Source organism: Gobio gobio, assembly GCF_949357685.1.
Source record: "Gobio gobio genome assembly, chromosome: 21".
Classification (NCBI taxonomy): Eukaryota; Metazoa; Chordata; class Actinopteri; order Cypriniformes; family Gobionidae; genus Gobio; species Gobio gobio.
In genome coordinates this window covers 49,543,242-49,561,390 of record NC_137117.1, presented here as the reverse complement: position 1 = coordinate 49,561,390, position 18,149 = coordinate 49,543,242, and the positions used below count along the sequence as shown (strand labels likewise).

The 18,149-nt window shown below is 39.6% G+C and overlaps 1 protein-coding gene and 1 long non-coding RNA gene across 2 annotated transcripts in view; one reads left to right on the top strand and one right to left on the bottom strand.

The window, feature by feature from the left end:
* Window positions 1-16,853, bottom strand: part of LOC307117944 (protein NLRC3-like) — a 67,178-nt gene extending 50,325 nt beyond the window's left edge. Inside the window, exons 1-3 of the mRNA XM_079803220.1 lie at window positions 16,653-16,853; window positions 6,481-6,759; window positions 6,292-6,354 (exon numbers count right to left, since the gene is read on the bottom strand). Coding sequence (XP_079659346.1) covers window positions 6,292-6,354; window positions 6,481-6,739 — 322 coding nt within the window. The 5' untranslated portion in view covers window positions 6,740-6,759; window positions 16,653-16,853. The remainder of the gene's footprint in view (window positions 1-6,291; window positions 6,355-6,480; window positions 6,760-16,652) is intronic.
* On the top strand, window positions 10,393-16,720 carry LOC307117945. Its single transcript, XR_013815481.1, has 3 exons — window positions 10,393-10,487; window positions 12,632-12,735; window positions 12,852-16,720. It is a non-coding gene; the product is annotated as an uncharacterized lncRNA (long non-coding RNA).
* Window positions 16,854-18,149: the final 1,296 nt, after the last annotated feature.

The following is an 18,149-nucleotide window of genomic DNA, read 5'->3' as shown; positions in this document are numbered from 1 at the left end:
GCACAAATGTAAGAGCATGTAAAAACTTCTAAAGTGCCCCAAAAGACCTCAGACTCCGAGTGTCTGGATTCCGGTGTGATCGACTGCACTATTTGTTTGTTTACCTTTTGTTTTCCACATGTGCACTCTCTGTCTCCTCCCTCCTCGTTATCCCTGATTGTTTTCCACTGTTGTCTAGTGTTCGTCTCTCTATTTAATGTCCTGATGTTCTGTTCTCATTGTGCGTTCGTTGTTTACTCCTGGGTGGTCGCTGCCGTGTGTTGTCCGGCTCTTGTTGGTCTTTGATCGTGTTTTTTGTTATTCACCTTTTGTTTTGCCTCCAGGACTCTGCTGAGACTGTGTTTAGCCTCGGTCCGTTTCTCCTCTCACCTGTTCTGTTTGGATCTCTCAGTGGGTCTCTCTCTCTCCAGTGGATTTCCTCCGTGGATCTTTGGACTTATCTACTGTCAGCGTGTCTCGCCATTAGACAGGAGCTGGCATCTTCATTCTCTCTCTGTACTGTGTATCCTGTGAACAATTTTTTTTTTCTACGTTGCTCATCGGTGTGTCTTGCCTTCAGACTGGAGCCGGTTGAGCGTGCATTGTGTTCCAGAGGGCACCGCATATCCGAGTTTTCTACTGCTGCTCTGAGACCAGAGGAGGAATGTACCGTGTGACTGTTTACCCTGAGAACTGTGGTGGAATTTGCATCTTTGCTCTCTGCTGTCTGCTCTCATCTAATCAATAAACTTGTTAACTTGCATCAGATTCCTCAGTCTTGTTCCTCACACCAAGGGGTTAATGTAGTGCACTCATACATGTACGAGTAATCACTTGAAGGGTATTGTATGTTTAATACGCAGCGAAAATAGCCTGCATTTGATTGAAATTAAAGAAACCGGCAGAAAGTGGACTATCTGGAATGTTTATATGGTTGTCAGTACATATTATGTTGGTTTTAATACTATTATCCCAATACATAGGCAAGAATAAACCCGGTTTCCCCCATAATTCCCATTAATTCCAACAACAAACCACTTGAATGCAACAAGCTCGTAATCACGATTTCTAAAGTGGGAATTAGGAAATTTCCGATAGTACATGAAGGCAGCATTATTCCTTCCAGAACATTTATTGGATTGGGGGGGTAGCAGCAGGACACCTAAATTGAGAGCTTTCCTGAACCAAAGGGGTCGGATAATTTAAATTAGTTAGAAGACAAAAGAGGGGCCATTGTGTTTCTAAGACAGCGGGGGGCCATTTGTGGAAAACTACTGAGAAGGGGTTTTAGACATTGGGGGTATAAGAAGCCTGTGGCTTCTTTGTGTCCCCAGTTCACACTCAAGGCAGCCTCGGATGGCTGTATTTGACCGTGGCTCTTTCTTGCAAGAAAAATAAATCTTTATAAAGACAATTGGATTGAGGTTTGTCTCTTATTAGTGATGTCAATGAATTAATTTTTGCCATAACAGTACTCTTCCCATTTCCTCTGCTACATTAATGTCCATTCCAATTGGTCTCTGGAATTGCCAGTTAGCTGTAAACAAAGCAGACTTTATTTCATCTATCTCCACTCATTCACAGCTCAGTCTCATGGCCCTAACTGAGACCTGGATCAAACCAGAAGACACTGCCACTCCTGCGGCCCTCTCTACTAATTTCACTTTTTCACACAGCCCTCGCCCGATTGGGAGGGGTGGAGGTACTGGTTTGCTCATCTCAAATGATTGGAAATTTGACCCCATACCATCTCTATCTGGCAACAGTTCATTTGAATCACACTCAATCACTATCACTCATCCTGCTAAAATCCATGTTGTAGTTATTTATCGCCCTCCAGGTCAACTGGGTAACTTCTTGGAGGAGTTGGATATGTTACTCTCTCACTTCCCTAACGATGGCACTCCTCTTGTACTGCTCGGTGACTTCAACATTCACCTTGGTAAACCCCAGGCTGTAGACTTCACCACACTTCTGACCTCATTGACCTTAAGCGAGTATCTACTACAGTTACTCACAAATCAAGTAACCATCTGGACCCAATCTACACACGCTACTGCTCCACAGACAACACTTTAGTTACTCCACTGCACACCTCAGATCACTTTCTCATCACTCTTAACCTCATACTGACTCCTGACACAACACACACTCCTCCACAGATCACCTTTCGGCGTAATCTACGCTCGCTCTCTCCCTCCCGTCTATCCACTATGGTTTCATCCTCACTCCCTCCCCCTGCTCAGTTCTCAGCACTAGACACTAACAGTGCTACTGACACTCTTTGCTCCACTCTAACATCTTGCTTAGACAACCTCTGTCCTCTTATTTCCAGGCCAGCCCGCACCACCCCCTCTGCCCCCTGGCTCTCTGATGTTCTCCGCGAACATCGCTCTGGACTCCGGGCGGCAGAGAGGAAGTGGCGCAAAACTAAAAACGCTACTGACCTAACCCTGTATCAGTCTCTTCTTGCTTCTTTCTCTGCTAATGTCTCCACTGCTAAAACTACATACTATCACAAAAAAATAAAAAATCTCCTCCATCAGCAGCCACACCACAAACCAACACGCACATCTCAACAACCATCACACACACGCTCCCCTCCTTCTCTCTGCTCTCTAAAGCAGATGTCTCCAAACTCATCCTTTCCAATCATCCCACTACCTGTCCACTTGATCCTATCCCCACCCACCTCCTTCAGGCCATTTCTTCTTCTGTTACTCCTGCACTCACTCACATTGTCAACACCTCTCTTCACACCGGGACCTTCCCCACAGCATTTAAGCAGGCTCGGGTAATCCCACTGCTTAAGAAACCCTCTCTAAACCCAGCACTTTTAGAAAACTACAGACCGGTATCCCTTCTGCCTTTCATTGCAAAGACACTTGAGCAAGTTGTGTTCAACCAGCTCTCTACGTTTCTTGAACAGAACAACCTCCTGGGCATCAACCAATCCGGCTTCAAAAGCGGCCACTCAACTGAGACTGCCCTGCTCTCGGTTACGGAGGCACTGAGACAGGCAAGAGCAGCTTCCAAATCCACAGTACTTATCTTACTGGATTTGTCTGCTGCTTTTGACACAGTTAACCACCAGATCCGCCTGGCAACTCTCATGAAGATGGGCATCTCAGGAACTGCTCTCCAGTGGTTCAAGTCTTACCTCTCAGGTAGGTCCTTCAGGGTGTCATGGAGAGGTGAAGTGTCTAAGTCACATCATCTAGAGCTACTGGAGTTCCCCAGGGCTCAGTGCTTGGACCACTTCTCTTCTCCATCTACATATCATCACTAGGATCTGTCATTCAGAAACATGGCTTTTCCAATCACTGCTATGCCGACGACAAGATTAACGGAATGCATAGCTGATATAAAACATTGGATGACCGGTAATTTCCTGCAACTCAATTCAGAAAAAACAGAATTTTTAATTATTGGACAAAAAAGCTCCACAAGTAGTAACCTAGAATACTGTCTAACACTTGATGCTGCTCTGTCAAGTCCTCGTCGTCAGTGAGGAACCTGCGTGTGCTCTTTGATACCAATCTTTCGTTTGAAAGCCATGTTTCTAGCATCTGTAAAACTGCTTTCCACCATCTTAAAAATATATCTAAATTACGGCACATGCTCTCAATGCAAAATGCTGAACAGTTAGTTCATGCGTTCATGACCTCAAGGCTAGATTATTGTAATGCTCTACTGGGTGGTTGCCCTGCTCGCTTAATAAATAAACTCCAGCTGGTCCAAAACGCAGCAGCTCGAGTTCTTACTAGAACCAGGAAGTATGACCATATTAGCCCAGTTCTGTCAACACTGCACTGGCTGCCTATTAAACATCGCATACATTTTAAAATCTTACTTATTACTTACAAAGCACTAAATGGTTTAGCTCCCCGATACTTAAGCGAGCTCTTAACATATTATACTCCATCACGTCTACTGCGGTCTCAAAATTCTGGCCAGTTGATAATACCGAGAATATCCAAATCAACTGCAGGCGGTCGATCCTTTTCCTATTTAGCTCCGAAACTCTGGAACAGTCTTCCTAACATTGTTCGGGAAGCAGACACACTCTGTCAGTTTAAATCTAGACTAAAAACACATCTCTTTACTGTGGCATACACATAAAACACTTTTTCAATGAAATGATTGTTAGGCTGCATTAACTAGGTCAGCCGGAACCGGGAACACTTCCCATAACACCTGATGTACTCATGACATCATCAGAAGAATGGCATCTACGCTAATGCTAGTCTCTCTGTTTTATCCCGAGGTTTACTGCAGTCAGCCGGATCCGGGCCGTATCCAGATCAGATGGTGGACCTGCGCCCAGAGAAGACCAACACAGGCCCCTGAAGTGTCTGAGAGACCGTGATTAGACTCCCCCTGAAACTGCCTCATCGACACGGCATCTCAATAAACCCGTCTCCGGCGTGTTGACTCAGATTGTTCGAATATTACAATTAAATAATACTTAAATCGATATGTCATCCTCAATAAACCCGTCTCCAGCGTGCTGCCTCCGATCATTCGAATATTGCACTATAATAATTATTTAATCAACATCATCCTCAATAAACCCGTCTCCAGCATGTTGCCCCCGGTCCCTCGAATATTCTGATCTATTATGACCTCTGAGCTGTAAAGCTGCCAGAATAATAATAATAATACGCTGTTTGTTAATTGGCCAGAGGAGAACTGGCACCCGACTGAGCCTGGTTTCTCTCAAGGTTTATTTTTCTCCATTAGGTCACCTGATGGGGTTCGGGTTTCCTTGCCACTGTTGCCTCTGGCTTGGCGTGCTCAGTTGAGGACACTACATGTTCAACTAAACATCGAAATAAATCTAATTAATAAACTAAATTAACCATTTAAACTAAATTACTGATCAAATTATTGATCTAAAGCGCACACGGTCACTGTATGATAATTGAAATGAACTGATGACATCAGCGTTTTTTCCAGAATGGCTATACAGCTGAATAAAATTATGCTGCATTATTTTCCTGTTTAACACTGTAAAGCTGCTTTGAAACAATCTACATTGTTAAAAGCGCTATATAAATAAAGTTGACTTGACTTGACTTGACACTCAACTCTACTTCTCATTTCAACCAGATAATCCCACGGTTGGTGTTCGTATCGCTGCCTGCCTAACAAACATTTCTGCATGGATGAAGTAACATCACCTGCAACTCAACCTCGCAAAGACAGAACTGCTTGTGGTCTCAACCAACCCAGCACTTCACCACAATCTCTCCATTCAGCTAGGTTCATCAACCATAACTCCGTCCAGGACAGCCAGGAACCTTGGGGTTGTGATTGATGATCAGCTAAAATTCACTGACCACATCACTGCAACAACCCGGTCCTGCAGATTTGCGTTATACAACATTAGGAAGATTAGACCCTTCCTATCAGAGCAGGCCACACAACGTCTGGTCCAAGCTCTTGTTCTCTCCAGACTGGACTACTGTAATGCTCTTCTAGCGGGCCTTCCAGCATGCACTATCAAACCCTTGCAACCCTGCGGTGAGTGAAACTGCATCAAATGTGTGTTTTTTGTTGGCAAGTGCATATAATGTCAACAACACAAATGTATAGTGAATCGAAAGTTATCCAGGGAAGGATAATGCCATATTGTGCACGTGTAACCCCTCCTGTTCGAACCGCCCGCTCCAAGCAGGATTCGAACCTGGGTCCGCCGGCATGAGAGTCGGACGCTCTAACAAGGAGGCTAAAGACTGCAACCTCTAGCGTCGGTCGCTAGAGCGTCTCATGAGATCAGTGGAGTGAGGTTTACTCGCACAGCAACTACTAGCTTGACTCTGTTACACATGTGTGTGCGCATGTTTTATTTAGCGCCGCCCACTACACACCTCCACGAGTTTTGGCTGTTTTCGAAGAAAAAAAAAGGTACAGCGTGTCTGTCTTTTATAAATATAATAAAACTAAAGACTCGTTTGAGATATGAAGGATGCAATACTACTCTATAGGCACTCAAGATTAACGAGATTGGCTGAAACTGTGTTAACCCCCCCCCCCCCCCAGCTTTTTGATCAAACCATTGACATCTAGTACACCAAATAAGACAAGAGATTGTATAAGGGTTAGGTTAGGGTTATTGAAATAACCCTTCATGTGTAGAAGTTGCTTGCAGAAGTTTTAATTCAGGGTTTAAGACCATTTGTAAAATCATGACTATACACTCTTTTGTATTAAATGTACTTGTATAAGATCTGTCGCTGTTCTTGGCCCTGTAATTGTTGCTTGCTGTTATATTTGCTCTTCCATGTACAGGCAGTGATTGTTATTTACCCGATATCTCTTTTGAATGAGCTCCAACAGCGGCAGGTGTCTTCATATTGCCTTCAGCCTGACCTGCGTATAAGAGAGAAAGAGGATCACTCACTGGGAAACATAAATCACACAAACACATCAGCAGAGCAAAGTTTAAGTCAAACCATCACATTGGTCACATTACAGTCACAGTAAATTACACGTTACCTTGCTTGTGACTGTTCTCCAGCTGCTCAGCCAGTTCATTCTGGTTCATCTTCCTCAGGATCTCCACCATGAACTTCACAGCTCCTTCTGCTCCAAAACATGCTACCATCTTATCCACAATGTCTAATCTATCTGCCTTCTCCACATCACACTTTGATACATGCTCATGATCATTACTTAAGTGCCACTGAAACTTCTTCAGATCAGCTTCTTCCAGTTCATTCAGTGATTTCAGAAGCTGATCTTTGACAGACGCCATCGCCCTTCACAGATTCACAGCTGCAGGACAAAAAGAAAAAAATCTTTCACTCTTAACATGTGGACCTAAGTATTCAAATGTTATTTGGATTATGAAATGAAGCTGTGAACTCATCTGTTAAAAGGGTTCTATAATGCTCCTTTTTGCATGGTATCTGTCTGAAACATGCTAGCAATGATAACCCTGTATATCAACACCCTAGCAACCACCCAGAATGCCCTAGCAACTGCATAGCAACCACCCTGAGTACCCTGGCAACCATTTAGCAACACCCTAATGTAGCTGGTTCAAAAATTATAAAATGTAATGAACTTCATCAAAAAAAAAAATTATTGTGCTTTTATATGTGTTTATATATGTTCTGGGTCATAATGGTTCAATGTACATAATTAACTCTAGTGGGAACCATTCATGCAGAAATTGTCTTATTGCGAGCACATATTGGTGACGCACGATGCCTTTTGCGATGTGCGAACAGCGCCATCTTTAGACACATATTTGCTGCTGACTGGGCCAGATGTGCTCTCTCTCGCTCTTCTAATGAGCGTGCTGGTAAGGACATTTTTGAAGTGTATTAAATGATGTCATCCATTTATTTTGTGAGATAAAGTATGTTTAAATGTAATGTAAGGCTGTGATGTCATGAAATTGAATGCAGAGAGTTGCATTTTGAATGTTTTACAGAGAAATGTTTTTGCTTACTAGGTTTTCCGTGCTGTACGAAGAGAGTGAAGGGGAGAGACGTGTATTACCAAAATGAGTAATTGTGCTCTGTGTATTTCTGCAGGTATGTTTGTGTTATATGTTGAGAAATGTTTGAAATGTGTTTAATAGCAAGTTTATGAGTTTCAGACATACAAAAAAGAGAGTGAGTCTGTTTGCAAAAGTGATGTCATTTTATATCAAATGTTTTTCAATTTATTTGTTTAAAATATGTAACTTTTGAAACTCTGAGGACACCCCCGCCCCCGAAAAAAATCTACCAGAAGGTGGCGCTTATGGAACAGCTGTAAAACACTGAAAAAAAATTTTTTACTCACTATTTTTCATATTTTTGTCTTGTTTCTAGTCCAAATAAAAAAATCTTAAATCAAGATGCTTAAAAGATGGAAGATGTAGTAACTAGTAAATGCATCTTGATTTAATAATTCTTATATAGGCTATTTAGACTGGAAACAAGACAAAAATCCTAAATACGAAAATCATTTTTGCAGTGTATGGAGTTTCTTTGGTTAGCTCTGGAAACAAAGCAGCACTAGCGCTGTGCTTATTTTAACATTACTTTAATAGGCATCATACGGAGGTAAGATTAAAAGAAAATGTAATTGAAAATTGTGTGAAGTCAGTCATTTCCCTTCAGAAGTGCACTCATATAAGCCCCCACTCTATTTAATTTGTAGAATTTTCTTCCAATATTTTGAGCATCGCAACTGAGCTTGCTATGCCCGGTACAGTATTTTCTCTGTAATATATTATATATAGTATGAGACATATGTCTAAAGAAACGCTGAAATGTCAGGTTTTAATCAATGTAAACCAAATCGAAAACCCGCATCAACGCCCACATCAACTCATACAAACACATCTAGTGAATCGCTGTAACGTTACTTCAGCTACATCGTTTTGAGACGCGTTTGAGCAGTAATCCTGGATTTATTCTGCTCATGAAAAGCTGTTTCTGTTTATTCTGTTAGCATCTGTGAATATTAAACGCAAAAAGACAGTTTAAATATGAATCCTGTTGTAACATTAAATGTCATACACGCAAGACTGTTTAGACAAGATTTATTTGGCCTGTTTTGGGCAGATTATAATGTGTTTATTGTAAAAGAGACTAGTGTCACATCAATAAAGCTTTTATTCGCAAACGTCTGCTCATATTCTATAAATATAGTACCAGTCAAACGTATTTTTCTTTATATTGATGTTTAAATATTATAGCCTGATGTTTTTTTTTCATTTAATATCAAAGTTTGTCAGAAATGATTCTGGAGTTTTGTTTTGTAGAAAGAGAATTGCTTTCTTTAAAGTGAATTTCGTTTTGTATAAATTGTATCTTAATTTTAATTATTGATTATTTTTTTTTTAGCATGAGACTACTTTCAAAAACATAAAAAATAGTACAACATTTTTTTTTCTTTAAAATGCTCTTCTTAGTCATTTTTGTCTTGTTTCTAGTTTAAATATTTAAACATTCTTAAATCAAGATGCATTTACTAGATAACAATTTCAACTAAATAAGAAGAGCATTTTTTTGCTCTCTCAGTCACATACCGGAAGCTTATTCATTATGCAGCTCATTGTGCAGGTCATTGTGCAGCTCATTATGCTTGTTATTATGTTCTTTTGTCCTCTCAGGTGAGATTCCAGCATTATTCATTAACTATCACGCCTCCTCGCATACTGGCTTTGTGAAGTCAAAAGTCTTCTGAACACATATCATATGTTTTGAGGCCTTAATTTTAAAACAAATCTTTTTGTTTTTTCAAAAATCATGCATAAACATTTTTCTCTCAAAAATACAAGCATGCACATACATGCAGGGCCGGATTAACATAAGGGCTAGGTGGGGCTGAAGCCCCAGGGCCCGAGCAGGGAGGGGGCTCGTGATTGGTCGAGGAAATGATTGACAATCGATCGGGAGCACATAAAGTTTTCCTGTTGGGCCTCTCGCCAAACCACACCACGCCCCCACATATTAAGCGCTGTTATTTACGCTACTGGAGTGCTGCGAGTACATGGGGAAATCAAAAGCCAGGTGAAGAAACGGCGCTACCTGATTAAACTGCGCACGCATCCAGCAGTGGCAGCGCGAGAGCAGCTGGATCGTTTCACGCACAGCGCTGACGAACTAGTTTGGCGCTTTCGTCGCTCTATTGAAGTGATAACGAGTGCCAGGCAGTCGCTTTATCCATTTGAATTTGATACAAGCGCAACATCATGTGTACAGGAATGGCTCTGAGGAGAAACTAGCTGAACCAGACTGAAAAGCTCCAAGTAAACTGAAGTGTTGAGGTAAACTATAGGCTGCCTACACGATGGCCGTAGCCAGCTATGAGGTCTCCGAGGTCCTGACCTCTGTATTTTTCCGAGGTGTACATAATAAATGTTGTGAAATAATTGACCAATAGAGTGCTTTATGTAGGGGAGCGTGGGGCACAACCTAACGCGGGGTTAGTTGTAACACGCATGTTTTAACCATTTCCACACATGCCAGAATGACGAAACTTAGTGTATTTACTGGTTGCCAAATCAACATTATTTAGAGGAAAAAATAGCTGCAAAATTAAAAAAATATCTATAAGATATCACTGAACATTTATTTAACCATAGCAAGTTCATTTTTCATCTCTGTTTTTTGTGTTTATTTAAAATAAGACAAATCCGATATTATTTTAATCTTATATATTTAACAGTTGATATAGGCTAGTTATTTAATGCTGATCTAACCTGCAGAAGATACGAGCCGTGGTTTAAATCTCAGTTGCGCAGGTGGGGCATGTTGTCACACTGCGTTACAATGAGCCCCTATTATAAATATGCCATTATATTCTATACTTTTATGAATTATTTTGAGAAACCATGAGAAAAGAATGAATAATGACTGAGAGTTAATGTTCAGAAATTGTTCATTATTCTTATGTTTTGAACTGTGCTTTTTAGCTGTATTTAGCGATGTGTTTGTTGTCAAACTCAAAAATGAGTATATTTTTAATGATTAAAAAATGCCATTATTTTATTTTAATAAGTGTAGCGACTATGAGTCAGATAAAATAATAACTCAACGGGGAATTGAATTTAAATGAAAGAGACTCGAATGACACTATAATTTATAAATAATTCAGAATTAATGTTTACACCTTAACTTATTCGCCCGCCGATATGTAAGAACTTAAAGGGGCTCTGTTAAAGGGAAACATGTATATTTAGCTCAAATGAATGAATTAATGAATTCATAGGGAATTTTGAGAGTCTATTTTACAGCCGAGCAAATGACTCTTCCAGCGTTCATTTGAACGGGCCGTGAATATCAACTCTGCAGCGGATATTTATATCCGAACAATAGTGAAACACAATTTAACAGCCAGGTAACTTAGATCGGCAGTTCAAGACATTAAATTGATAAGCACATAACACAAGAACAGTTATCTTTGAATACAAACGGAACTTTATTGATTACTCTAACACATCAAACTAATATCTAACATAAACACACGCACTCGCACATTCACACGTTGCAGAAAGGAAGAAGGTGAGGAAAGAATAAGTTCTAAGAGAGAGAAATTATGAAATCCTAAGCAATCTGTGCATTTATGAAACATGACCTGAAGAAACCATTGATCAGTAATTTAACCTCCTATCGTTTCTTAGGCAGGGTTATTACATTTAATCTAATGCACCAGTTCAGCTGGGAATCTAGAGGTATTACTTGCGTTTGTGTCTCGTGTGTCGTCTGACAAGGGGGTTCCCTTTTTCCTGGCTGGACAAGGGGTTTTCCCGGGTCTTTGATTCGCTGAAGGTCTGGTCGTGTCCTGGGTCGTCTTGGGAAGCCAATCACGTGGCGTGTTGGCGGCTGGATGAAAGTCTTGTGGGCGTTGTTTGAAGTTGAAGCGCATGGTTGGAGACTCGTTGTTGAGAAACTTTTGCGGCGGAACTTAACAGAACCCGAGACTTAACGGAAATAAAATAAACTTTAAGTAAAAGAAAGGAAAGTGAGAGAAGGGCAGATGGCCTGAATGAAATCGTTGTTAACCCATTTTCTCTGTATTGGTCTGTCACGATCGTCAGATCGTCTCCTGGGAGCTCTCCGTTCAGAACTCAACTCTGGTCAAACTGCTAGGACTTAGCTCATCTCTGAACTGCGAACAGGCCGCGAACCAGCTCGAACCGAACTGGTTGTGACGTGAACTGGAACCGAACCAAAATGACTTGAACTGAACTAAAAACTCAACTGAACTGAACACTTCGTTCGTGTTCTGAGATTAAACTCAAATATTTGCCCATCCCCTGGATGGGTTCTGGCCAATTAGGCTTCAGGGGTGACTGTGTCTCCACCCCTCCCATAAAATTGGGTCATCTATAGTAATTGAGTTTCCTGCTCTTAAGCAGGGAGTAAATTTAGACCTAATTTCTTACTATAAGAACATGATCAATTCTATAAAGATTTCATTCAGCTCATCTGTTGGATTATATTCCTACAGATATATTCCTGTGTTCTGAGCTAGATTAACTGAGACTTGTTACAGCACTTGCATACTGTTGCCCTTGACTGTTCTAGTTGCTTCTTTTGCTCTCAATTGTAAGTCGCTTTGGATAAAAGCGTCTGCTAAATGACTAAATGTAAATGTAAATGTAAATTATATCCATACGAACACAACAATATCAAACACGATGCCTTGTTATCCACTCGTTCAATAGTTACATAATTGCATGAATTGGGAGTAAAATACATGCATAATAGTCACGTGTATCAGTTGTAAACACACTAACAAACTATGTCGAAGGCTATTTGAATGAAAATCCAATAATCAGTAATTTCATGCACTCCATATGTAACAGTTTCTGTGAGTTTGCTGGGAGTTTGAGCTGTGTCACGTGGAGTTCATTTACCGGTCAGTGAAAAGACAGAGATCTGGTTGTTTCTTTGTCTTGTGATCACAATGAGTCCTCTGTCCTCTTTGTCTAAGCTTTGGTCACAAATCCATAGGAAATCGAGTAATTATTAACTAAACTAGTAGCTCCGGGCAGAATCAAGCCTCCATCTCTCGTGATCGATGGTCGATTTCCTGGGGTCTGGAGCTGAATTGGGCTTTGTGAAGGGGATGTTTATTTGAACGAATCATTTGGAAGATTCCTTCATCTATATGTCTGCGGCCATAATTGCTACATAAGGTAATAATTGTACTTTGTTGACAAAATATTTTAGTTTGTCTTGTATATATTTTTTGATTATATCAGGTAACATTTTAAGCTGTCATTTGGTCATGTTACACATTGTGCCCCTCACATGTTACAATGTACCCCACCTACGGGGCATGTTGACACATTCAGGGGTAAATCAAGAAAAAAGTATACACTGTATTAATGAAATAAAATCACATAATTGTACTAGACTTGTGTTCAATTAATGTGGGAAAAAATAAATATTCTGAACCCCAAGTGGAATTACACAAACTGAGAAAGTCAAAAAGCGTTAGGTTGTGCCCCGCTCTCCCCTATAGAAGCTGTTGCGTGAGTCACGCGACGCTTCAGTAAACAGTGTGTGATATAAGTAGCTAAACCAAACATTTCATATTTGACAGCTGCTTTAGGATAGAAATGTTAAACAATGAAAAGACTATCAGCCAGAGCTCAGCTTTAGGAGGGGAAGAGACAGGACAAGAGAAGGAGACTGAGAGAAAAAGAAAGAGTGAAAGAGTGATGGAAATGAGAAAGAGAGAGTGATGAAATGAGGAGAGAGCAGGTATGACAGATAATCTACTGCCACTAACATGGTTTTGAAAGTTATTTATTATTTATTTGTTTTACCCTTCAAACATCTTAAAATGCACAAATATAGATCAGAGAAATAAACATTTTCTTGGGGGACCATGCCCCCCAAAATACCTTAAATTTGGGACCTCACAGGTTTTAAAACTCCTTAAGGCAGTTGCATGCTCAAAAGTTGTTGCTGTTTCTGGAAACCTGTTTGCTTTGACCTCATATCTGGAGTTCATGCATTTATGCTATTAATGTGTTGCATCCTGGAATATTTATATATTGTCCTACTTAATATTAAAATGGAAAATTCAGACAGTATATACTCATTGTATCTATGTGCTTTGAAGATTTTGTTTTTAAAAAATACAAATTATTTCTGTGGCACCAAGATCGGCTACAATGGGGGCCCTTGGGTTTGTCATAGCCCCAGGACCCTACATGTTCTTAATCCGGGGCTTTATACATGTTCCTCACATATTATGGTAGCCCAGTTTGTGCTGAATACAGTGTAATTACACTTTTGCCATTAATATGTTTATAAGCAACTGAAAAAAGAGCATGTCAGAGCATGTCAAAACTTCTAATGGGCCCCAAAACAGCTCAGACTCCGTGGTTGCATTAGCACAAATGAAGTGGCTCGCGGGTGACTGACTTCTATCGGTTTTCACACAGATTACATAAACACAGCATATTTGTTTTCGATTTGGTTTGAATTGTTTAAAACCTGACATTTCAGCGTTTCTTTAGACACGTCTCATGTTTGTAAGACAAGTATTCACTAAGCTAGAGGTCATTTTCTGAAGACTATCTGAATGAACGTCTTTGACAGAGAGGCTGCAGATCGCGCATCATGTTTGATTTCTTTATTTTGCAAAAAGCAAAACATTGTTTTTATTGTGACTGTACACAAAAAAATAGAAACTTAACAGATTATAATGATGTATAACACTTGCCTGAATGAAAAAAAAACTACAGTTATTTGAGTCTCTTTGGCACTGATAAGAAAAAAAGAGAACGCGACCGCCGACTTGAGAGGGTTAATTAAATGTTTTTAAATTTTCCAAATCTTTGGATGGTGTTAGATTGTGCTGAAATGTTAGATCAGATGGATCTCTATGTCAGAAATATCAGATATAGATTCGACCCGGATGCCGAATCCCTGCCAGAAGATATCAGTCTTCTATCAGCCTGAGAGGTTACATTTTAAATTTACATTTAGTCATTTAGCAGACGCTTTTATCCAAAGCGACTTACAAATGAGTGCAATAGAAGCAACTAGGACAGTCAAGGGCAACAATATGCCCTCAGGCAATAGGTTGACTGAGAAAGCCAGAGAAGAGCAGAAGCAGGAGACAAAGTGATGATAATAAAAAGAGCAGCTTATTGAACAATCTTAGTTGTGTATGTTTCAATGCTCAGACTTTGTCTACATGTTACACTTTGTCTGACTAGTACAGTTCCAACAAGTGTTATTATACCAAGGGAAAAACAATGGAGAATCACTGCTTCACAACATCTGTGACGTTAAAAACCTTGAAATGGAGACACTCTCATCTCCTACACGTGAAGACAAACATGCACTTAAACCACACAATCATACGTTTTGAACAACAATACAAATAAACAATAAGTAATATAAAATATGAACACATAAAATGACTTAAAGGAATAATAATAAAATGATTAAATGATGAAATGAATATATTATGTAAATCAAATAATATGAATAAATGATAAATCAAATGACAACTACATGTACATGACTAATGATTATGAAATGAAATATAAAAGGAAAGAAAATAAGACAACCTGTGTGCTTTACTTTAAGAAACCAATCATACATTGGTGTTATTAAAAACCCATAGATCATTCATTCCCCATGTGTGAATGTGAAAGCGCTTGATTACTTAGATTGATTAAATGCAAGCAAACCTTCATGATCATGATCAAATCACTCTGAAAAGCTCATGTGATCAGGCCGTACTCTTCCCGTCTACATGCTCTTTAAATGAACAGATCTTCTGTCATTCTGCATACCAGTGTCAGTTGAGGGTGTGTGTCTGAGATTGGATGATAGCCTTACGGCAGTCGAGTGTCTCACAAAACAAACCAATATACAAGAGTAAGATGAGAAACACTCCTGAAACTGTAAATAATAAAGAAGCTTTCAAATGATTCCACAGTGACCCCAATATTGATCAGAACCATCAGCCACTCAGAGGAGAAGAGACACCGTTCAGATTGCACAAATCATTCAATGTGTTTCCTACAAGCATTGCTATCCAACCATGATCACATTTTCCTTCATTATCAGCATAGTTTAACATGTCTGCATTTGCAAAACTATAGCTCCAACAAACACAAACAGGGTCGCAAAGTTGTGTGATTCTAATTACAGCTCTCCACCTGTGGTTTGAAGCATATTTCCCCCTTTTTTATAACATGTGGACTAAATAAATCCTTATCTTGAGCAAAATAAGCAAGATGGCATTCAATACAATCTATATCTTCCCTTTCTTATATATACAAAGTTAATTAATGTCTGTTAGTTTTTCCAAGAGATTTAAATGGTCATTTTTGAAGGGTGTGCGTGTGTGTACGTGCTTTAGTACAATAGAAGGAGCCTATGCCGATGTCATGTCCATCATTTATGTGGCAGTAATTTGATCTCAAACCGATTCATTAAAAGAAGTTATTACTACCGGCGTGATATCATTAACTAACGTGTTTGAACTACAAATATGTGACAGTATGGTTTTGGGAAACAGTCGTGACTAGCTAGTTGATTTCTTTGACGATGCCTCTTACTTTGGTAGTTAAGCAGTGAGTTACATCATTGTACAGGAAACATAGCCCAGATTGTTGAATGGCAGGGCTGTCAATCACCAAATTACACAAATGTCTCATTAAAAATGTCTACAAATTTATAAAACTGATCTGTGATCATGTAAAAACCATAAACACCAGTTCAGATCGGCCCCAACAAAGAAACATTGAACTTTTTTTGAAACAGTTGTGACATAACAAAGCCTTGCTTACTGAACAAAGTCTCAGCTTTCAATAGAGCGTTTACAGACAGAAGAGAGTTCAACAGCAAATCAAGACAAAAGCAACTGTTCCTATGCAATGCTGCGATTCACTGGCTAAAAAATAAAATAAAACTCAAAATAAAGATTCAGATTTCTATAGATATTGCAATATATTTTTACCCTGAATTCTTTTGGCCACGACAATGGTGTAGTGAAAAATCTGATATGGTGATAGCAATGAGTTGAAATAAAGGTTGTGAGATGAATGTGGCTATTTATGAAGAGAGATCAGGGATACAGAGACAATGTGTCAATGCTGATTGTTCAGTCTAGATCAATGTGAATGATACATGACACTGTTAAATCTACATATGTCAGTATTTTATGAAGTAGTATTTACTAACCATGGATAATGATGATGTGGATGTTTCTTGTTCCTCCGCTGAACTTGAACTTGAGCAGATGTTATTCTGAAAATCCTTTCAGCTCTGGGTTTTCATAAAGGACTGTGGAGGGCGGAGTTTTCTTCAGAACTTTTTGAGAAAACTAATAGAACCAGCTTTCATAAGGACTCGTGACATACAAGTGAAACCATGTGAAGAATCACTGTCTGTCATCAAAACACCCACACACAACATATCTGAAATGACAGGTAAAAAGACACGCACACGCCAAGTTAAAGGGGTAGTTCACCCAAAAATGAAAATTAGCCCATGATTTACTCACCCTCAAGTCATCCTAGGTGTATATGACATTCTTTCAGACGAATAAAATCTGAGTTATATTAAAACTTCCCTGGCTCGTCCAAGTTTTTAAATGGCTTTAATAGTTGCTCTGTTTTTGAAGTCCACAAAAGTGCATCTATATCCATCATAAAACTGCTCCACGCGGCTCCGGGGTGGTTAATGAAGGCCTTCTGAAGCGAATCGATGCGTTTGTGTAAGAAAAATGTCCATATTGAAGATTTTACAAAGTGTAATATATAACTTCCGCTCAATGTCGCCCATGAGTGTGGCGTTCCAGCGTATGACGTAGGATGCAGGCGTAGCGTAAGTTCCGGTGACGAACGTGGACGGAAGCGCAGAGGATAGTGCAAAAACAAAACACTGGTTGCGAATTTTAAGTCTAAAACAATGTCGGATGATTTCGAAATAACCCACAAGGAGACTGAGTTTTTGACCAGCCATATTTGTATGAACCGGAGTATACCGACCAGGAGCTCCGGGAGATGGAGGAGGCTGCAGCAACTCTACAACCCACAGAACTGGGTAGAAAGAGAGTCCAGGAGACGTGGTGGTGCTTCCCTATAAACTGGAGGCGTCGTCCAAGGCCCGAAGGACCTGGTGGTACACTTACTGTGGAGTAAGTATTGTTTTTGTGTAAATAGTATGGTGTTACATGTCTTGGATAGCAGTTTTATTTATTCTATGCACTTGTTTTACAGACAGCTCAGGTTGGTGGCATACCGAATTGTGCTTGAATGGATGTTGAAAGGGAAGGTTCTTCCCTCCTGTGTTGTTCACGCTGTAAGGGAAAGATACCCATCCCAGTCTGGATCCTATGTGGGCTTCAGAGTAGCAGAAGATGCTTTGGCTATGATCTAGACCGATTGTACTAATCTGCAGTACTCAAATGTTTAATTTAAGATTTGGTTAACCGACTTTTCTATTTGTTTATTATTTGATATTTAAAAACAAAAATGTTTTCTACATATTTTAGGCATCACATATGTCAGCACTCAATAAATAACCTTATGCAACCTTTATACTGTGTTGTAATGTTTTTATTTTTTTATACTGTTTTTTTCTTTGTACATGGCACTCTTCCACGGAGTAAATAATCAAGTAGTAACATAACCAAGAATAAATAAATAAAATACAACCACTTAAAAGTAAAATGGG